General features: G+C 39.1%; 1 protein-coding gene across 7 annotated transcripts in view; it reads right to left on the minus strand.

Moving 5' to 3' along the window:
• Positions 1-23,774, minus strand: part of TNS3 (tensin 3) — a 259,528-nt gene that overhangs the window by 193,025 nt on the left and 42,729 nt on the right. For 5 of the 7 annotated variants that reach the window (XM_086743080.1, XM_086743079.1, XM_086743078.1 and 2 more), the window contains exon 2: positions 15,142-15,186. The exons of the other annotated variants lie outside the window; for them this stretch is intronic. In XM_086743080.1, the coding sequence (XP_086599206.1) occupies positions 15,142-15,186 (45 nt within the window). The remainder of the gene's footprint in view (positions 1-15,141; positions 15,187-23,774) is intronic. 7 annotated transcript variants of the gene reach the window in all.

Raw genomic sequence — 23,774 nt, forward strand, 5'->3', positions numbered from 1 at the left:
TACCAAAAAGCTTGTGACAGAATCAATATCTCCTCTGGAAGGGTATAACAACTTTCACTTTCATTTTAAAAATATCAGTTGCCTATTCAAAAACAAAAACATATTTCATCAGACCATGAAAATCCCCAAATGATTCATCACATTCCTTAATTTCACTTCACATTTGCACCTTACAGTCCTTAAATTCGGTACTGCAAATGAGCTTGCATTCAACATCTGTGCTGAGCTTTAGCAGAAGCGTCTAGAAGAAGAAAGTTGTCCCTCTGCACCCAGTCAGATCACACCACTGTAGCGCCAGGCTTCAACCCATATGTCTGAGGAGAAAGTTTCCCAGCATGGTTAATGCACAATTCTATGGCAATAAGGTAACACGGGATTTCTCTGTGGCTTTGACCAATTCAACATGCGGCTCTAGGCAAAACATTTACTGTCTCCAAAAATGTCTACAACACAGCTGCTTGGCAGGCAGAAGAACAGCTATAAAGAAAACTTTAAAAAATAAATAAATAAAAAATATCAACGTCATCTTCAAGTACTGCCTCCAAATGGGCCTACCCAAAAAGTCCTGAGGAACACAAATGGCAGTGACTGACCACCCTGAGCGGGCCTGTTTGCTTGAAGGCCATGCTCATGAGTGGGGATGCACAGTCAGCCTGATATTAAGTATCAGTATTGGTCTTGCTCACACTGTAAAGTCAAGATAATTAACATACTCCCATAAACACCATAGCAGAAATTACTTAGGCTGAAGGAGTAAAATCAGGCTGGACTCTCAGGAAAATCCTTCTACCAGTGAAGTGTACTAACCAGCAGAAATAGTAAAATAGCCAACATCCGTGAAAGGCTGAAGCAGAGGATTAAACATTTGAGAAATGAATTAGAACTGTAATTACAGTACTTCGTTAGACACTTCGAGCACTCACTGTAGAAAACAAAGTCACAGATTCCCCTATATCCTCCAATGCTGACACTTGCATTATGTTACCTCATGTTAAATTGAAAGATGTTAACAGAATTACAATCCATATTAAAAGCAAACCACAAAGAAAAAGAATAGTTGAACTCTAGCACAATGTGGGAACATACTTGACAACAAACAGATCAAACTTATTATTTTTGAAAAGTCTCTGACACTACTGGGTTTTTTGCATTTGAAAATATGGGAGATGTTTTTTAAGAGACAAAGGTGTAGGAGGAAGTACAAGTGTCATTACATCCGGGTAACTTCACTAATCTGATGTGAGGAGGTTCTGCACCACAATGGGTTCTGGCATCATGCCCAAAGACCTGAGAGTCCCTCATCTCCAGTCTCTTCTATGTAAAAAAATACTCAGCAATGTCATTGTCTCCACTAATTGCTGCAGTTTCTCTGCTTTGTAGATATATAGACAAAAAACAGAATTCTCATTTTAGATTTAATCCACTCTTCTTCCCTGCAGTGTTCTACTTCTACATAAAGTTTACAGGACATGTCTCCAACTCTCTCTGAAAAGGACAGATGTGCAGACCTTACAGTTTTTAAGAAATTCATATACAAACCTCACTGAAAGTTTATTCTGTATCTACATCTGCTTCTCCTTATTTCCCACTTTTCCCACTTCCCAAACATTTCTCTGCAAGATCTGAGGCCTGCACTGTTCCCAAGCAATACAACTGTCATGAGAATTCACTGTTTAGATACTGGTGTTTAGTGTAAGTAGGTCTTGACATTAATTGACCAGCTTGTCAGCTTCATTTGTAACGTAAACATCAAAGTAATTTTCTTCTTTGGCATTTTGGAAATATTCTGCAACGCAGCCTTCTTATCCGAATTAAAAAAAAAAAAAAAGTATACTTTTTGTTCCTTGCTTTTCATCTTAAGTAGACTCCACTATGTGCTCTTCAAGCAATTCAGTTAAACAGTTCATTTAGGAGATTTAGTACTCACAGTCATTTATAGAAGACCTCTGCATAATCTACTGAAAAATCTAAAGGAGACTAAATCAAGATTTCTTTGTTGTCAGCTGGTACAGTTTTTGTGGTTCTCCATTATGGGAGATGCCAAAGAAAGAGAAATAAAGAAAAAAAAAATAAAATAAAAAAAAAAGACAAAAGCTACTTTGGCAGGCAACAAGCAATGCTACTTTCACGAGGCTCAAGACTGGAATCTAAACTGTATGTTATTGTTAAGCGCAATAACTGGAGGAAAACACTGCAGAACCACAGATTACAGACTGAGTTTTTGCCCAAGGAAGAGGCTGTAATTACATCTGGTTTCAATTGCTAGCATTATGAAACTCTCTTGTTTACCACACAAGGAAACCTTTTTGGCCATATTCTGCTCTCTATGGCACACAGAAATCTAATGAAGCTGAAAGTTTACCCCAGACTTAGAATCATAGAATAGATCTTCAAAGGTCATCTAGTCCAACCTCCCTGCAAGGAGCAGGAACATCCCCAACTAGATCAGGTTGCTCAAAGCCTCATCCTATCTGACCTTGAATGTTTCCAGGGATGGAGCATCCACCACCTCTCTGGGCATCCACTGTTCCAGTGTTCTACCACCCTCATTGTGAAAAAAATTTTCCTAATATCTAATCTAAATCTACCCCCCTCTATTTTGAAACCATTACCCCTTGTCCTGTCACAACAGGCCTTGCTAAGGAGTTTCTCCCCATCTTTTCTGTAGGCCACCTTGAGGTACTGGAAAACTGCTATAAGGCCTCCTCTTCTCCAGGCTGAACAGCCCCAACTCTCTCAGCCTGTCCTCATAGGAAAGGTGCTCCAGCCCTCTGATCACCTTTGTGGCCCTCCTCTGGACTTGCTCCAACTGGTCCATGTCCTTCTTTCGTTGAGGGCTCTAGAGCTGCATGCAGTATTCCAGGTGGGCTCTCACCAGGGCAGAGTAGAGGGGCAGAATCACCTCCCTCGACCTGCTGGCCACACTCCTCTTGATGCAGCCCAGGATGCAGTTGGCCTTCTGAGCCGCAAGCACGCATTGCCTGCTTATGTTAAGCTTCTCATCCACCAGCACTCCCAAGTCCTTCTCCTCAGGGCTGCTCTCAATCCATTCCCCACCCAGCCTGTATTTGTGCCTGGGATTGCCACGGACCACGTGCAGGACCTTGCACTTGGCCCAGTTGAAGATCATGACGTTTGCATGGGCCCACCTCTGCAGCCTGTCAAGGTCCCTCTGGATGGCATCCCTTACTTTCAGCGTGTTGACCACACCATACAGCTTGATGTCATCAACAAACTTGCTGAGGGTGCAATGCTATTTATGTTACTTGCACCCATGTAACATAGCAGACTGTGTAAAGATTTACATGGGTGTTCTCAGCTATGACAAACTGCAAATACACCTCATCATTGAGCATTTTTATTATATGGTAACAAGCTCATCATCATCACATAAAAAAATCACAGCACCTCTGTTAAAGACTTTTGAGACACATTAGATTTTGAGAAAAGTAGTTTACACAAAAAAAAAAAACCAAACACTCCAGATCTCAATTAAGCCAATACAGACTAAAGCACTCAAGATACCTAGCTTGGATTTTGGCAATACTGATACAGCAATTCCTCCTTGGCACAAACTTAACAGTGGTTGATTACACCTACAGAAGAGACATTCACAATGTTATTCCCATATACCATACTACATCATACTAGTTAATCATTCAATGAAGAACAGAGCCAAGCAATGCTTTTGTTTATTTCAACTCCATGTTTCCAATATACAAACTGTAATTGTGATAACTGTTCATTCTTAAAAAAGACAGCCACTGGGCTTAGATCTTTTATCAAAGAATCAATATTGTAAAATTAAACCTATATAAATAATTTTCAAGAAAAAGGAGAACTACATTCACATACATACAAGTTCAACTAAAAAAAAAATAATCAAACTTAATTGATTATTTATTACTTCTACAGAATTCGTTTCCTCTAAAGTCATCCATGCAGTGACTAAATTATACTTATGAGGAAATACAAGTCTCAACAAAAATAATTAGACTTTTAAAATTAAATCATTAATTCCAGATGCTACTCTATGTGGAGGAAAAAAAAAAGCCAATAACTGTTCATACATTATTTATCTCTCTCCAAAACTTGTTACAATCTATGTCATATATTCCACCTAAGAGAAAATTATAATCATACATGCAAAGCCCAATAAACTTTCTCTGCGTCAGACATGACTCCTGCTGAATTTTACATGGCCCATAAAAACCCTCTTAGCACAGCAGCAAAATCATGTAAGCAAAGATATGTTTTGTTCACTTCCCATCCACGGTCATGCAAATATAATCCCTTTTCCCTATTCTCTCTCTAAATAACTTACCAACCAATATTACAATTTCCTGAGACTCTCTTTGCGCATTCTTCCACTCTCCAAGGTAGCTTTAAATCTACTGGCTGATATAATGCTTATGACTATTATTCTAAATACATGGAGAGAGGGGGTAGTGGTGAATTACTGGAATGAGTATTTCACCACGTTTTATGGCCTAGGGAAATGCCCATAGGGGATGTCCAAAAGACAGTTCAAATAAGGGATGACTGAAAGCAGTCTTCATGAAAAGCCTAAGCCTAAGTTAAAAAAAAAAAACAAAAAAAAACAACCTTTGCAGAGCAAAGCCATGTATTTATTTCTGTAAGATTGCTCCAAAAATAAACCACATGACTAAGGAAAAAACAGCACAGCTACCTAAGAAGAATGCCAGACAACTCACTCCCTGTCAGTTCTTTCTGTTAAGGTTACTTATCATTACTTCTGTTGCCTCTCTACTTCCTCTCATCTCTTATACGAAGCCTGCACAGCAAAAGGTCCATGATTTCTGCACAGTTTCTTAAGAGCTCTCATCAAGTAATCAAAGAATAAAATCCCATCATGTTACCTACAGTTCCCTGCATCTAGCATTTCTGAAGCAAATATTGACAAAATAGGACTGCCCAGAATACAACAGTTGGCATTATTGATAACACAAAATAGTTTAGAGCTCTTCTCTTCCCTCCCCGTAGTAAATAACATTTTCAACTTTCCTACTGCTAAATCAGTGTTCTATGTTTGCTACAGGTTCCAGTTCCAGAAAAATACTTAAGAGTGCTTACCACGCATACAGTCCAAGTAATAGGATAATATCCATCTACCCTCTAAAATGGCTTTTAGAGCAATAGGATTGACCACAACATTTTGGTAACTGTAAAAAGTGATTATGTCAAAAGTCTCACTCACATAAGGACAAGATGAATAAACAAGATTAATAATCTTCCAGAAATAGCAAACACCATAACATGTGAGATGCTCTGCAGCTATTCCATAAGAACAATTTATTGGAAAACATACTTGCTTCAAAAGTAGTACAATTTATTGGAAAACATATTGCTTCAAAAGTAGCACAGTATTTTAGCTAAACGACATAGAGTTAACATATCACACACATTTAAGTACATACACAACTATGAGCAGTGAATATAAAAATTTTGCAGAGCCCATGCTAAATGACAAGAATATGGGATGGTAGCAAAAAAAAAAAATGAAAAGGATTTTTACACAGGCTGACATAAGGCATTTCTGTCTGTTTCACTCAGAGATTATTTCTACAGTGACAGACATAGCACATATATATATTTACACATATACACAATAAAGTGTACACAGATAGCTAGTTATACTACTATCACTACCATTTACTATTACCAGAAAACTTCAGAGGGATTGCAAGGACAAGAGAGTATTTCTTAAACATCCCATTTACACACACCCCATTCATTCAAAGCATTTCACAGGAAGACAGACAAGCAGCCCAAGCTAGAGAAGAGGGATTTGACTTAGGATCATGCTGCCCCAGCCGGCAATATCCCTCCCAGTGGAGTCTGCTCCTAACTCGTGACTCCAGTCAGGGCACATGGAGATGTGCCAGTGAGGAAAAAGTCTCATTGAACCAACTGAATAAAGTTCATGCTGAGAGGAAAAACATCCTACGATCTGGTAGTACAAAATTGCCTTACTCTATGAGCATAAGCAGCCAAAGAATAACAGAAAATGACAGGAAAAGAGAACTTTTTTTCCATCCTTATTTACAACACTTGGTGGTATAATTTCAAGTGGCAGAAGCCATTGTAGTTTCTCAGACAAAAGAAATCAGGAGTCTTCATTGTTTTAATAAGAAACTCTGCCTAGGTACCAGGGTTTCAAAGTTATACACTTTTCCAAAACAAAACTAAAAAGGAAGTTTCTCTCCAAATGACCTTACAGGACTTATGTGGACTTAAAGAAAGAGGTCAGAGACGGGGAAAGCACCTTGTTGTGGTTTAGTGAGGGGGGGCCTAAGGTGGTAGCTTCTGTAGGAAACTGCTACAAGTTGCTCCCCTTTGTTCAGTGGACTTGGCCGGGCCTAGGGCGGACCTGCTGCTGGCCAAGGCTGAGTGAATTGGTAGCAGAATGTTCCATGATAACGCCTCTGCGATAACGTATTTAAGAAGGGAAAAACAGAAAAAAAAAAAAGGAGACAAGATGTGAAGAAGCTGAGTGGGGGCAGAAGCACAGAGGGGAGGCACAAACCTCATGGGCCTTGCAGGCCTCACCCTCTGGCCTCTCGCCAGGCAGCCGACTGGGCCCAACTGAGCCCGGCCCAGCTGCAAGAAGTGGAGAAGAGATGAGACAGATGATGTGAAGAGATTCTGAGAGGCGTCTGCCAGCCTGTTGTGAAGAACTTTTCTTGTGAGAGAAAGAGCTGCAGATGCCAAGGTCAGTGAAGAAGGAGGGGGAAGAGTAATGCTGCTCCATGGAGGAGCAGAGATCCACCTGCAGCCCGTGGAGGACACCACACTGGGGCAGGCAGATGCCTGAAGGAGGCCTGTGGAGAGCCCGCTGGGGCAGCCATTCTGGAGGGACTGCACCCCGTTGAAGAGACGACCCACGCCAGAACAGTTTCAGGAAGGACTGTAGTGTATGGGTGGAACCCCACAATGGAGCAGGGGAGGAATGCGAGGAGTTCTTCCCCCGACCATGAAGCAGCAGTGTAAAACAACGCGTGATGAACTGACCGCAACCCCCATTCCCTCTTCCCCCCTGTGCCCCTCCAGGGTGGGAAGGTGATAGAGATAATGTTAAGCCCAGGAAGAGGGAGGGGTGGGTGGGAGGTTCTCCCATTCTCTGTCTCATTCTCCTGCTAGTTTTAGTAATAAATGAATAGTTTTCCCCAAGTCGAGTCTGTTTTGCCCATAACGGTAACTTTAAGGATTTTCTCCCTGTCCTTATCTCAAACCTCGAGCTGTTTTTCTTATATTATCTCTCCCTATTCTCTCGGAGGGTGGGGGGAGTGAGAGAGACTGCATAGTCTGGTCCCGATTGGGGCTGAACTACGACACACCTACATTCAAGGTTTACTCAGTGCATCAACAGACAGTTGTAGAAATTATGGCTCAAAACACAAGGTATACCTTACTGGGTCAGCTAAACACCCATCTCACCCACCAAAGAACTTCATCACTGTGTCAAAGGGAGATAAAGCTCAAACAGAGTAAGCCAGCCCTGCCCCTTCTGTATCTCACTCCCTCCATGCTCCTGTTGTACCAAGGACATTGGAAGATCCATCCCTCATCCATCCTCTTACTATCTGGACCTGTTTTCCACTAATTTTGACAAACTCTACTTCGAACATGATAGTACCATCTGCCCCACAACCTTCCGTGACAGCAAGTTGCAGAAGGTCACACTCTCCCTTGTTTAAAGTACCTTAATTCATTCATTTTAAAGTAAACTTCCACCAGTTTTGACTCTTGTTAGTTTCTGCATCATAGGACTGCATGACTAGTTCTGTTTAGTTCAACCTACACACCGTATTTACGTTTTTGTAAAACCCTGGTCATATTCCCTCTAAACTTTCCATTTTCCAAAATGACAAGCCCCAACCTTTTCCATCTCTTCCCAAAAACCAGCTGTTCCACTCACTTGACCATTTTGGTGTTCCCTTTCTGGACATGCTCTCATTCTACCATATGCATTTTATATATCCTGGGACCTGACACATAATGTTTCAAAGTTTCAAGTTAACACTTGAAAAGGACAGATTTGGTCCACAGCCTGTTCAGCTCACACAGGCCAGCACTTGGGTCTCCAGATCTAGATTTCCAGGTATAGCTGCTTCTAATTCCAGTTGCGGAAAAAAAAAAAAAACACATTTGTCATGAGCTGAAAGGAAAATTGCACTGGCTCTCGCATACAAAACTTTTCACCTTAGCTCTCTTGCCTACAGCTCTCAACCAAAAAGTTAAAAGCCAGACGGACACAAAGCGACACAAGATGCGATAGACAAGCAATAGCACATGTCTAGTCTGCCACAGATTTCTGAAACAGGGATCTGCAGCCTCAAGTCACCCTACTAAGTGACCCACTCAGAGGGAGCCATAACTGAACACAGCAGCAACTTCAATGCTCTCTATTAAGAGACACTCATGTATTATTTTCATGCCACATACATTTACATTAGACAGTTCACCTTGGAGTAGGGTCTTTCATCTAGATCATCAATTGCATGTGCTCTTCTCAAAGTTTTAAATTCTTGAGACAAAGCAGTATCAGCTTACTTTGAAAGATGGTTTCCAGAATATGCAGAGGTAATATAAGAGAGTCAAGTGTTTTGAAAAGAGTGATCATCATATAAATCTCCTCAGTTTAAAGTTTGAGGCTGGCCACCTCAAATTTTAAACAACATACAGGGAATTTTTCATATTTCCTGTTTTCCCAGACAGTTTCAAGTCCATCCCCTTATGATCTGGTTCAGATTTCAGTCCAGAAAACAACAGGTCTAGGTTTGCCTAGAGGTGGGTGACACACTGAAAAAAACAGCGCCCAAGGGGGTCTGAATGCATGTCCATCAGTAGCCCTGATACTCCTTCCAGCAGAATGCAGGCAGAGCAGCACACCTGCTGGAGAAAGGCAAGAAGGCTGCCTTTCTCCAGCCAAATCCTCATCATTCTCCATCCAAAAATCCCTAGGAATTGGTTGCCTGCGAGAGCAGTGGTTTATCCCTTCTTCTCCTAGCAGGAACAAACAAGGGGGCCAGTGGTCACTCCTCATTCGTAATGTAAGATAGCAGCAGCTCTCACATTTTTCCATTTCAACAGTTCTTCACATTTTTGTTTCAATGCCTTCATTTCTCCACTGCACGTGAGTCTGTACTGGTGGAAAAGCAATTCGGAGACAGATGGAAAGTCCACTGAGACAATCGTTACTCCAGACATTGGAAAACTTGTCCTTTTCATTCTCATCTCATTGGCAAACTGACACTTTGTTTTGTGTGGGAAAATACTGTACAAAGGAAATGCCTGAAAGCAGCAAAGGACTATGTGCATCATAAAAGCTCAGTGTTTGCCAATGGCTTTTTTCTTTCTTCGTTACATGAACTCGCCTTGACACCTCTGAGGCTACAACACTGCTTTTATTACACGAAAACTAGAACTCCCACATATTCAGAGCTAGACATCTGAAGACTAAAATTCACATGTTTAAATAACAGGGGGGAAAAAAGTCTGTTTCTGAATATACCTAGTTTATCTTCAGTTCATTGAAAAAAAGAATGTTGAAGAGCATAACAAAAGTAAAAATTCAGAGACATCAGGTGCCCATCCTTGAAATGCTGACAGTTAAATCTTTTTTTTTTTTTTTAAATCATCTTCACCTGGAATCTCTAATCCAACCTCTTCCCACTGCAGATAAATTATTGCAGGTACACAAAATCATCCAGCAAAGTACACGCTTCTATCCATATTTCCTCCCTCCATCTCAATAGTCCCTAAGGAACCTGTTTACAAAAACAACAAATGCACAAAGGACTGCAGCAACACACAACCTAACCCTCCCATGACATGATACAGCTGCTAAGAACTATGTCTCATAGTAAACAATTGCTGTTGTGATAAGAAAGAATCATGTTTTTTAAAAATAATAATAAATCTGCAAAGCAAGTGAAGAAAGGGAGAGCAGAAGCAAAAGAAGAGGTCAGATTCAGGCTAGAACAAGGACAGATAGCAGCAGCTGTGTGCCAGAACACTGACCAAGAAAAACAGCTGTGAGGGATGAAGACGCATGTCAGTAAATAATTCACTGAAAAATGGAAGAAATATTATTAATACTAATGTAGAGAATAATTCTAACAATTTCATATAGGGTAATTTAATTACACAGCTTGCACTTCCCCTCTTACCCTTACAAATCTGCTTGAGGCAGGTGTGCTACATACTCAATTTTGCACTTTAAGTTCATGCAGGTACTGTGTTGTCTGCACTGCTTTCTTTCATATATATGTGCGTGTACGTGTGTGTGTGTATATATATATATATTTTTATATATATATATAGTGGGGGGAATATATATATATTCCCCCCACTATCCTCCAGAGAAAGTCAGCATCCAGGCTAGAAGTACTCAGAAGTAAGCAAGCTGATAGTTGCACACCTCATATACATGTGCCCTTAGCAGCTGCTATACTAAGGAAGCATGCACACGGAAAGTGCATATACCAGGGAAATATCAATTATCAGTCAGGATCTGCCATCTGTAACATCACTATGTTACATCTTTGAGAAGTAGAAAATAACATGCTTTCCAAATCTGCAGGAAAACCTCATTAAAGGTGATTCAGTAAGATGGAAAAATGGCAACCTCGGTTCAGCTTCCTTCTCTCCCCACATATGTCCTGATTTAACTACTTTATTTCAACCCAGGCTATCAGTGTGGCTCTTGGGACCCACTGACACAGATAGTATTAATGACTGCACGAAGTCTGTCTGGTCATTGTACTTTGAAAGACTACAGTTACACTAAGGAGGGAACACACTGCAGACCAGCATCTGTGGCCAGAACATCTCCACTCAACACCTACACTCCTCACCCCAAAGTACATACTTCAATTTATTCCCCTAGGGCAGAAGCAGTGGTATTCTAAACACTCCCAGTTCAGTATATAAACAGCTCCAGTGAAACATGTAGTCCAATACAGATCTGCATTAATGATAATAACTCATATAGAAAACAGCACTCTGTGTGTGTATGTATACGACTGAATTATGCCCTGAACTATTTCCTCATTTTACAAAGTTATCTTACTTCATATCATTAGGACTGTTCCAATCAGCAATCTAAAACAATGCCTTTTATATAACAACTTAAAACAGGCACATTTTCTGCACCTCATTAAACTTGCGGATCCAAAAGTTTTGGCTTACAAAATTGTGTATTCAGTAATTTAAGAGGGGAGGTAGAACCTGATGTGGAACATAAAAATCGTGCACTTTTGGGTAGAACTTAATGTTTTTAATAACATCTAGTTTCACATTTTTTATGCTATTTTACTGAAGCTTTGCCATTTTTTTTCCACCAAGTCATAATCAACTGTTTTCAGGAGACAGAATCAAACTTACACAGACTTCTACAAATTTTATTTATAGAACAACGTGTCACTCCAAAAATCAAAATGTTTACTCAACAACCCTGCTCTAGGATGTAATTTCATTACTTTCATCAGACAGCAGACAACTTGCGGTTAGCCATTTATTTTGTATTTTTCCTGGTGTTCCTGTGTGGTCTTGTCAGATGAGTCTATGGGAACACAAGCTGATGAAGAACACTATTTGCAACTGTAGATTTTGCATACCTTCTATTATCTTCCTCTGATATTAAAAGATTAGTTGTACCAACCACTCTGAACACATCTCTCAATGTGTTTATCATGTGATAACAGTATACTAACTCAGAAAGTCTTAATCATGTTCCCTTATTGCTACTAGCCACAGGCAACATTGTAGAGAGTCCACACTTGCCTAAGCCCTAACAGGCAAATCAGAGGAAACTTTTGAGAGTAAAGGCTAGTACCAGGTAGGTTTGGTTTTTTACTGAAGAACATGAAACACAGACAAAAAAAAAAAACACCAAACAAACAAACAAAATACCCCCCAAGCAACAGTGTCAAAACTTCCTGGTTAAAACTATCATTCACACTACAACACCACTTTCATGATGCACAACTATTTAAAAAACGCTACGGAGGAATCAAGGTTAGCCTGATGGCAACAGATACATTGCTTACTGCAGCAAACAGCAGAATAAGGCTCCTCTTCTGAACCTTGCACTGCTTCCAGCTGTGACCATCCTTCCTACTGTGGTACCTGAATCAGTACTACTGAAAACATGCTGTTCAGGCTCTGGCAGACATGCCTAGCACAAGATGCAGTCACACTTTGCCATATAGAAAGAGAAAGCACTTGCCATGTCAGATTCAAGCTTTGCCTTTATTTGAGAGAGGAACTTACAGTAAATGTATTAAATTTATATAATGTTCCATTCACATATATATTCTGATGTTTGGCCTGCAGCTCTGAGAATAAGAAAAATTCAACAGCAAAGCATACCATGTCATGGTAAAAGAATGCATCTACAGCAAGGTAATCACCATAACTATACCTACCTGAACTGCAAATTTTTATATCTAAAAAATTTTAATTAAAGGTACCATTACCTCCATGTTATTGTTGGAACCATTTTCAAAGTTACTTCAGTTACAGCCTGGAGATAGGATAACACCCTTGCCTGCCTGTCCGAATGGTCTCCACCTTTCCGATTAGCTATGCATATTAAAACAATAACCTCTAGTAAGAATACAAAAAAAATAACCATCTTGAAAAATTACATAAATTCCTGTCACTGACTAGTGCAGGCTGTTACTAACCAGGAGCTCTCTGAGCTCCCACTCAGGAAAAGATTTGTTGCTACTGGCCCGAGGCTTAGAACTTCAGTTCCTGTCCTCTGCCATGTGAATGAACCAGGATAATGTAAAATGGCTTAAACACAAGGATCACATTCAGCTACAAGATCTAAAGCCTTGTGGAAATGGAAATCAAACACAATAGATATTTACAAAGTATTATACAGTGCCTGCTCTGTAGCTGATTAACTTGCTCACTCACCCAAAGACAAATAGTTAAACTATTACATTGAGAAAAACAATTACATAAAACACAACTGTTGCCTAACTCAACTGAGCTACTCCTTCCTTGTAGCTCAAAATAACTATTCACTTTAGATTTAAAAAAAAAAAAAAAAAAAATCCTAATTATTTCCCTGGCACTAAAATCAGTTCTCTCAGAACAATTACAGTTTCCTTGAAAGCATTTGTAATTTTTACTCTATCGCAGCTTAGATTTCTTTTCTTGCACTTTTAGAGGATTGAATTCATTATCACAAGTTACTGTTCCCTCTGCCTGTCCTGGTTTCAGCTGGGAAGGAGTTAATTTTCCTCTCAGTAGCTGATGTGTTTTGGATTTCCTATGTGAAGAATGTTGATAAACACACTGATGATGTTAGTTGTTACTAAAGAGACCAAGGTCACTGTCTGGCTTCCCAGGTCTCGCTGATGGGCAGGTAACAGGAAGTTGGGAGCAATATAGCCAGAACAGTTGACCCCAACTGGCCAAAGAGAGTATTCCATGCCATAAACGTCATGCTCAGTATATAAGGGGGGGGTGGGGAGGGAGGAGCCGCTGAGCTCTCTCTTTTTTTTTCCCCTCTCTTGCTGTTTGGAATCCTTCCGGCATCGTTTACAGGGTTTTTTTTTTTTTTGGTGGCATGATTGATGCTCAGGACAGGCTGTATCTGTCATCGGGTCATTGGGTGGTGAGAAATTGTGCATCTTTCACTGGTTTTGTTTGTTTAGGGTTTAAAAATTATTATTATTCATTTTTTTCCTATTAGTATTATTTTTATATATAAAAAATAATTATACCTTCTTTTGCTATCCTAGTAAACTGCTTTTATCTCAACCTATGAGTTTTCTTCCCGACTCTCTCCCCCATCCCCTGGGGAGGGTGATTGAGCAGCTGTGTGGTACTCAATTGCTGACTGTAACTAAACCATGACACTGCCCCACAAAAAAAAAAAAGAAAATATTCCTAGAACAGATGCTTCAAATAAAACAAATTTCTAGATCACAGCAATTTACAAAAGTAATAGTCCCATAGTATATTTGCTAAAACCTGAAATAATTTAATGGGAATGTAAAATGAAATACAAGTGAGATTAGAGAACGGTCATTTCAAAGGCTTATCCTTTGAAATGTTCTGACATTCAATTGTTCCAATATCTTTTTCACTATTACAGAGCATATCATGTAGAATATCAATATTGCTACTGAAATAAAATCAAATTTCTGAGATATCTTCACTGCCTAGACAGGTTGGTTTACAGATCTGTGGCCAAGGTAGATCTACAGACTGCTATTTTTATAAATGTTGTGAAGAGAAAACACAACTACTGGTTTTCAAGACTTGGGGTGTACCTGTAATCTTTCAAAAGAAAGCTATTAAGTCTCAGTCTAGTCAAAAGTATTAGTCAGCAAATACTCATCATTCAACAGATTTCACTCAAAATGCCAGGATGGTCAGAAGTTTTACTCTTTCGGGACCTTTGATCTGGCAGAGTAGGCTTCTTTACAAGCAGCAAGCCATCTAACAAAACCCAGTAACTAAGAGCAATCAATGATACCGCAGCACTGGGCAAATACAACCTGCAAGCATACAGTTAGCTATTTAAGATTTCCATGTTGGCTTTTTAGAATTATGTGACTTACTTCATGTAAAGTAGTTTCGGGCAGGAAAATCTGTAAAATTTTCCGTTTGTTTTTGTTGTTCAACCTGACACTATATATCAATGTAGCCCTTTCCCTGTCCTTTACAGCAAACGTACAATTTCCAAATCAGAACCCACTTTTCCACAAACACATAAAACCTTATTGACCAAACCACAGTCAGAGCATACATTGTTCTCCCGAGCAACAGTGTACATAAGGAGGTACATGAAAAAGAGAGAACTACCTCTTGCTAACATTCTTTCAGCATAAATTTATAATCCCTTAATTTTGCTATCCAAACAAACCTGATTCCTCCAGTCATAAAGAGCCTAGTGTCTGTATGCTTGTTTTATTTGTTAATTTTCATTACACACAGGGCTTTTAGGCACTAAAATTGTTTATAGGCTGCAACCCTTAGCAGCAGAGAAACCAGAAGGAATTCACAGATGTGACTACCTTCTTCCAAGTTAAAAGCATTACTTCAGAAACATCAGTATATAAAATGGGTTGAATTGCTGAGGAATGAACATACCTTGGTTTGTCCACCAGCCAACTCTCCAGACGAACCGCTGTCAGCCTGGTTTAAACAAAGGATTGCTTTAATTAGTGAAATATTACTAACTGACAGGCCAAATTCCAAAAATACTTCTCTACAATTAGAAACCTTTTTCTCCCCATTAAAATAATTTTTAAATAGCATTTAACCCCTACAGAGCCACATAGCTCTAAGTATATCCATTTCTCCTCTGTACAACAACAGTTAAGCAAGCAATAAAAACGTTTTCCAAAGCATCTGAAAAAGCTTCCCAATATTATTACTAGAGGATAAAGATAACATTTCATTTCAGTCCTGCTTCAGATCCCACTGGAACTGACGTTCTTCCAGTCTAGCTCTGCGTTAAGTTTAATGGCAGAGGGGTGGAGGGTGCATAAAGGAAAGCAAAATGTCAAACAACTGTCCAAACCAGTTTTCAGCTCAGATTAAGTTCAAGTCACAGCTCATTACTATCTGACTGTAGTCGTCACCTTCACCTAGCTGCAATTATTTTTTTAATTTTCCTCATTTTCATTTTCTAGAAACTCGGTTATTCTTTCACCACCTTGAGCAACCTAACAGGCGATGGTTCACCACATACTAATGAGACTCCAACCTGTTCCCATGCAGTCACCAGCACATTGTGTTTATGTACAATAGCAATTCGAACTATGGAAACCAAAATCAAAATTTACTGTTGACAGAACAGATAGTATGACATCAATACCAATGCAGATTTTTTTAAACAAAGAAATATCATTTTGCAAGCAAATAAAGGATGGAACGTAGTATTTTTTTCTTAGAACTAGTAAAAAAAATCCTTTAAAGTGAAGCCAAACCAAACCCCAGTATTTGGTAACTTGAACTACTGTACTCTATACACTCAAGCACTGCCTCACAAGAGGCAGCATCATCCTCCAAAGATTCTCATATAATAAATCCCAATACCTAACATAGTTCTCAAAAAACTCATTTTTGCAGCTCTTACACAGGTAATTTTCTTTGACTCACTCAACTTGCTTTAGTCACCAGCTTCTTTTGTTCAAGAGAAACTTTTTAAGAAGGTAATTCATTTATTAAGAATCACTTAATGCTCCTGTAAAATGGCAGTATTTGTAATTTTTTTCTTTTTTTAAACACTACCATAATACCTATGAAAGTCAAAAGCAAGACTTCTCAGACATTAAAGAAAAAAAAAATTATTTAGTTGGTTTACTGAAATTTAACCTCAAATACACAAACTCCTGCTAATAGAGGCCCAGCCACCAGCATGTGACAAAAAGGCACCTTCAGTTTAGGGGGATTAAATCACCCTCAGAGTTTCTCTTTAAAAGGCCTCTGTGAGGTGGATGAGAAGAGTTGTTGTCCTCTTTTCTTAGTACCCCAAAGCAGCCAGAGTGAGCCACCAACTACAAAAGCAGAGAGATAAGGGAATAGTATTGTGTCTAATAAAAACTGAGGACAGAACGCAATTATTCTTCCTGGAATGTGGCCAGACCCCTTGGTCAATCACATTTACGAACAGAATTCTGTGAGACCTTAAAATAATCAAAGGGAGAACTGCAACACTCCAAGTCAAAGCAGCCCCTAAAATCTTTAAATGTATATGTATAAGTAACACAGGGGAAAACTCCGCTAAATAAAAAATCCGCTAAATAAATACTAGCTTATTCCGCTAAATAAAATCTAGCTTATGCTAGTACTCTGACTGTTATGTGTTGCTATTTTCTACTTTGAACAAGAAATAAAATCTTCACTTGTGGCATGATACACCCTTACAGAGATGAAAAGTTCCAAATGACACATGTGCACACATAAACCTTTACAAAGCATTTTCAAGGGTGGAAGAAGAGATAGGCGATCAAATCTCTCTGTAACCTGACCAGTGGTATCTTATCTGTAGGCTAAGCACAAAGGCAGAATTCAGAGAAAGTCCTGATACTTTTGGAAAATCTTGACTTAAAAGAGCAACTTGAGAGGAGGTAGGGCAATATCAGTTCAACAGAACACAAGTTTAACAATCTTTAAGAAGTTTGGTTGAGATATGGAGCATGGTACTTGATAGCACCAAATCCTTGTCTTATTTCAGGTCACTCATATATAACCATTCCTACCCTATTTGAAGTTGAACTAAACAAGAAAATCTGATGATATTTCTAAGACTGTTTAACTATTGCAGATTATCAATGAAGAAAACTTTCCTAAACTCACTGAAGTTTCTACACAGTGTTCATGTCCTACAGGCATGTTCATGTCCTACACCTCATTATATACTGAGGCACAGGAGAGGCTGAGAGAGTTACTGACAAATTTTACTTCCCTTATCCTGCAGAATACATGGTGTTCTGGATGCAAACACAGATGGATTAGTGGCGATTTCTTTAAGAATTATAGCTTAAATACAAGTTGTGTAGCCCTGCTTCTCATCTATGCTTTTCTTTCATTCTCTCTATCTAGTCTGGAACTCCAGCTCAGCAGACAGAGAAATGTCTTCCTGCAGGCAAGAATGAACAATCTCTCCCCAATTACAGAGCCATGTGTGGGCTATGAGCAATTTTCCAAACATAAAAGGAAGGAGGGAATATGCTATCCATATATTAACAAGCTAAAACAAGCCAACCTGCAGATGGAAAGGATCAAAGTGTCTGTTTGAGTCACCTCAAAATTAATCCCCTCCAGGAATGTTCACCACCCCCCTCACCCCCCCACACTACGTCCCCCCAGTCCCTCCCAGAGGAAAAAGTCAAGCTCAAAGAATGCATCTAGCTCTTTTAGATTAATATGATACTCCCCAGAATACACACACCCTCCTTCCCTCTTTGAAAGACTATGTTCTTCCCCCTTCCCCCTCCACCCCAGACATGCACATACAGATAGGTGAGAGACAATTTTATCCCCATTGTCTACCACACATGATACTATGCTTCATCAAAAAGATTCACTGCAGGTTCAGGTTGGAAATGGCACTTGCATCACACAGAGACACGACTGTCCCTTCCAAACACTAAAACAGCAAAAGTAGTATTTATCATCTGTAATACAGATTCTTTGAAGCAAATTTGCTTTATAAACAGGAAAAAGTGAATGTGAGAAGCTAAAGATATTAGGAAAAGCAAATATGCACATTATGACAGGTAGTTGTTCTAGGATTTCCAGGACATTAGTCACAATTGAGCTGCCACTGCTCAACTGTATTTTACACAATACCTTGAGATGTCAAAATGGCATTTGTGATGTCAAACTCTTCTGTATCTTTCTCTTAGGCAAGCTGAAAACTTATCACAATACGGACAGGGCCTGAAAATAAATTCTTGTTCTGATAAACTATGGACAAAAGAGCTACATTCTTCCCCAGAAAGCCTGAAGAAGCTCAGTGTTAGCATAAATGGCCTAGTTTCATTCCTACAGAAGCATTAAAACTCCAATTTTTCACCCAAAAAAAAAAAAGTGTTAGAAACATGAAACGTAGTAGCTGATGGGGTTGCTAAGAGCTACAAAAGTAACATTAATATAGCCAGCTCTCACCACATCAGAACGCTGGCCAGACTAAGGAGGCAATGCTACTGGGAGTTTACAAGCAAATCGCTACTGAGTTACCCATGTTACATCCATCAGCTCTACTATACTGAAGAGTGTGCAAGTTGGGAAATTTCCACATACAGAATGATGTGGCTCACTAACAAGCACCATCAGTTGCTCCAACAACTCAAGAAACAACACGAGTTGTGCCAGGCAGCATTAATAGCAAGGAAGCGATGGACTGGGAACAGGGGCTTTAGTTTCAAATTTCACCTGCTAAATCCATCCTTGGGCTTTGAAGTTCTCTCATTTCATTACCACTCAAGTTTTCCACTGCCTCCTCTGCAGAGAGATTATACACAAAATTAGATAAAAGGGAGCTAAAACACAAATCATTTCAGCTATCATTCTGTCACTTGGATCTTGGAAGTGTCAGAAGCTCTCTGCCTCACCATAGACCTCTGGGGAAATATGGACAAATGGCTTAGTTTTTCCATGCAGCTGTGTACCCTCTCTAAAATGGAGATACTAATTTTTCTAAGATTGGGAATACATGCAGCTAAGTAACTTTGAGAAGGAGCATAAACTGTTCAGATAGCACAGTAATATATAATGTAACAGATAGGAAGAAAGGTTAATATATTCCTGCATGTACATACTTTAAATGTCAGCAGTAATCCAGTTTCACTACACTTACAAAAGAAAGTTAGCAATAAAGGATGAAGTACTCAGAGGACTGGTTTCTGAAATTGTATCACATTTTTTGAAGTGCTGCTGTGTATACGAACACCAGAATTAATAGAAAAAGGTTGGGTTTTTTTCTTCAGTGAGCTAGTATATTTCTCTCTTTTTCCTTTAGAAAGTTTCAGTTATTTGGTTAGGAAATAAATTTGTATACAACTATTAATGATTAATCCACAGTCTTGTTGCTACAATGTGAGTAACTAACAGAATATAGCACATATTTTAAAAACTATTCAACTACAAATAATGAAGAGAAATACAAAAGGCATCTCAAAGCATTTCAACACCTGGCATACACTTGATAGACAAATAATGTATTATTCTTCAGAGTATCTTGATAAAGTCTGTAGGTGTAAAGTTTGTCATTGCTCCCCCCACAATTTATTCATCACAAATACATCACCCTAAAAATTAAATCTTGATTCCTAGCAAGAGACAAATAACTTTAAAAAGCCAAAACGTAATAAAGAAATGTTCTTTTTACTACCGAAGTACAGAACAATCTGTGTTAAACAACACATAACTCTGGTCTACAAATTCTTAACCTACATCAACGCAAAGGCATAACAGTACACGTAGACTCTGTGACCCCAAAGTGATCTCAACTACTGTATTTCCCAGGAACTCTATATTCAAAGACCTATGCAGGTTGAAAGTATCACCCCAGAAATGCTCTTTCCTTTCTTCTCTAGGTCTGATATCACTTTTAAGCAGGACTATTTTCATTTTTCCTCTGCCTTCCCACTGACCCCAACTCTCTTGAATACCTTTTCTCTTGCTGAATGCTGCACAGCAAAAATTACAATCCCTAGGAAATTATCTGTGCCTCTAGGCAACATGCGTAAAACTGTGAAATTCTCAGTTTGTATTCTTGTAAGCTGAGTCAGGTGAATTCACACTTTTCCCAATCATTAAATTTTTTCGTTAACTAATGGATCCAGCTACACCTGAAATACTTCACTATATCAGCCATAACACACTGAAGTTACACTCAGTCTTCACAGAATCATAGAATAGTTTCGGTTGGAAGGGACCTTCAAGGGTCATCTAGTCCAACCCTCCTGCAAGGAGCAGGGACATCTTCAACCAGATCAGGTTGCTCAAAGTCCTGTCCAACCTGGCCTTGAATGTTTCCAGGGATGGGGCATCTACCACCTCTCTGGGCAACCTGCTCCAGTGTTATGCTTCACGTGAGCATAACATCTTTCAGAAAATGCAGGAGAACTTCAGTTCTGAATACAGTTAAGTCAGAGTTACTTGAACTGAAACTCGCAAATCTATTAGCATGTACAGCAGTTTTCACAGCCTTGGTAAACAAATAGAGCAAGCTCACTACTCTTCTGAGAGTTGTACAAAGATAGTTAATGACTATAAGAAAACTTGGATTTGCTCTGCACACATGCTTCATTTCCCTCACCACTACAAGTACAACAGAGCAAAAAAATTTTGCCTGCTTGAACACTCCTACTCTATTTTTAAATGTTTTTCCTTTCTCAGCTGTACAGGTCTTCAGAGCACTTACAGCACCCACATGTTTACTTGCCAAAGCAGGTAAACTGAACAACCCAAAAATGTTAATACAGGCAATGCTCCCCCTACAAGCAAGCTGTAAAAGAAGCATTCATTTCCTTGCAGGACTCGAAGGAGAAAGAAATTGTTCCAGAATGCCTAGGAAAGGAATGACATTGACAATATTCAGAATGGAAAATGAAAGCAGAGGAACACGACACAAAGCTCAGAAGTGCCATCAGGAAAGAGAAACCACATTTCTCCCTGGCAAGGGTTTAATTCTCAAGAGTGACAAGGCCTGCCAGCTCTCCGCTCTTCCTAAACTCCAAGCTTAAGAAGAACCGTGAGGACCTTCTGCCTGTTAAGAGCTTGTCCACTCCTGTTAGCAGAACTGTCCAGCCTCCCCAGCAGCACACTTCACTGGGCCTCCTAGCAGGCAGAGCCCTTCCCTTCCTCTTCCCCCTCAGCAGCAACGCCCACAGCCCTGCTCTAAGCATAGGATGCACAATTCCACCTGGTTAAGAATAACAGGTATTGCCATGCAGATGACACCTGAGAGCCTGAAGCTCCAATTATCACCTCCAAAAAGACAGAAAATTGATCCCAAAGGACCATAAGTGCCAAACTCCCTCACTGTACATCACTTGACATTTCAAGCTATGTTACTGATGACAGTATCAGTACAAGTCAGTGACACGGAGAATGTGTAACAGTGAAGTCTGCTTTTCTTGAATTTCAGTCCTGTGCTCCAAGCATTAGTCACCACATTCTTTAAAAACAAAATAAAACCCAGACAAAATATCTATTAGAAGGAAGAAAAGCCATTATGCTTCACACCAGCTCAGACTAACCATGTATCTACTAAGCAGAATAATTATGTTTTCATAAAATCTCACACCTGCAGGGAACACAGATTCACTAAAGGCACACAGATAAAGCACTAACCAGCTCAACTGAGTGTTTATATGAAGTCTTAATTCATTAAACTAGGGTTGACAAGGTGCTTTCTCATTCTCAGATGAGCAGAAGCCATCAAAAGCAATTCTCAAAGATGCTTCTGATTATCTATCAGTTCCTTCTGGCAACATGTTTCTTTAACCACATGATCACTGACTATTGTGATACTATTAAACTAGACTATGAACCAATGATTCAGTGTTTGTTTTCCCCAGAAGTACTGTTCTGTACTTGCAGATTCCAGGTATCACAGCTGAACATAGCCAGTCTTTCCCAAGTAGTTCAAAAATTTTATTTCTTGGTAAGCAGCACACTATTTCCTGCAGGCTAGTCTCTAGCTCTCAGGAAAGGTTGAAATACTTCATGCCCCTAACATACAAAAAGAACGGCTATTATCTCTTCAGGACAGAATGAGCATCTGCATTTCAAAATAAAACAGAGTAACAGGGTGCACACACACAGGAAACAGTCGAAGTGTTTCAGTTATATAGAAATAGAAAAAGTCAGAACTGCATTTTAAAAAATTACTGTTTTATTCAAAGTACCTTTGCACAGCAGAGAAAGCAAGTATGTGACAAAAGAGTACTCACAGCAAAAGATGAAAGATTTTGGCATGCTACTCTTGTGCTTCCTGGGGGATGGAGCTGGCTTCTGGCATAATTCCTCTAGAGATTACTTTCTTTAAAGAACTACAAATCCCATGATGTACTTCATCAATGCTAACGGTAAAACCATTGCACTTCAGGAAAGCCACTACTTGGCGAAAGTCTACTGCTTACCAAATGAGGGAAAAAAAAAATAAAATAAAATAAAATAAATAAATAAATAAATAAATCACAAGTTGACCACATCTCATGAAGCAGCAGAAAAGCAAAAGTAGAATGTTAGATTGAAAATACTGTATTTTCAAGCCTCAAAAGGCAAGAATTGCATGAAAGAAAATTAAGTTTGCAGCCAGAATTTAACCTATTTCTTCCCTTGCCCCATAAATAAACATCTTGAAACACATATGCAATTTAATATAGACAGACAAATCTTACCATAAGATTCAAGCCTACACACTTTAGCATGCTTTTGTAAAGCAAACAGACAAAGGAGTGGCAGGATAGTTCCAAAATATTTTAAGCAACAACGGTATATAAGACAAATAAAAGAATATTGGCATCCACAAAAATACTGTAGAACATGAAAAGCTTTCCAAGTAATGTAGAACAGCTGGATTCAAGCTACAGCAAGGCCACTGCTGAGTATCTGCTCAAAGGGAACACCTGCAAGGTTACAAAAAGCACAAAACATGGAACTCTGTTGAAAACAACTACAGAATTATTGTCAATCACTTCTTTCCAGAGTCATCACTTACAAAGGAAGTGTATAAGACTTGCTAATATTGTCATATTTTTCTCACAGATTGAAGATGCATTTCTAAAATAGGTATATTGCTGATATTTGAAAAACACAATTTTGCTTGGACTAGACAGGAGAAAGCAGAAAGGAATTTTAAGAAAGAGACTAATAACAATATCAGTGTTTTGACTGAAATCTGCTAATCTAAAAATTTATTACTTAAAATCCAGTCTACTACTAAAAACATATATCCTCCCCCAGAGTTTGGTCTTAAACACTCTAATCTATTGAAACTGTCACTGAATGCCAGGTTTCCCAGAAGCTGCAGCAATAGGTCATAAATTGTTCTTTAGTGTTCATCTTCCAAATCTCAACTGAAAATAAAAATAATTCTGAAGACTGAGAGTTGCTGATAGCTGCAAGAATAAGTAAATCACTGCAAAAAAAAAAAAAAAAAGAGATAGCACACTCAGGAAAGGCTTATTTTTATTTAGTTAGATACCTTGTGTTCATCAGGAAGTGTTTTCAGAGGTTTTTCAAACACAAATTGAATTGAT

Source organism: Chlamydotis macqueenii, chromosome 2 (assembly GCF_036417535.1).
Source record: "Chlamydotis macqueenii isolate bChlMac1 chromosome 2, bChlMac1.mat, whole genome shotgun sequence".
Lineage (NCBI taxonomy): Eukaryota > Metazoa > Chordata > Aves > Otidiformes > Otididae > Chlamydotis > Chlamydotis macqueenii.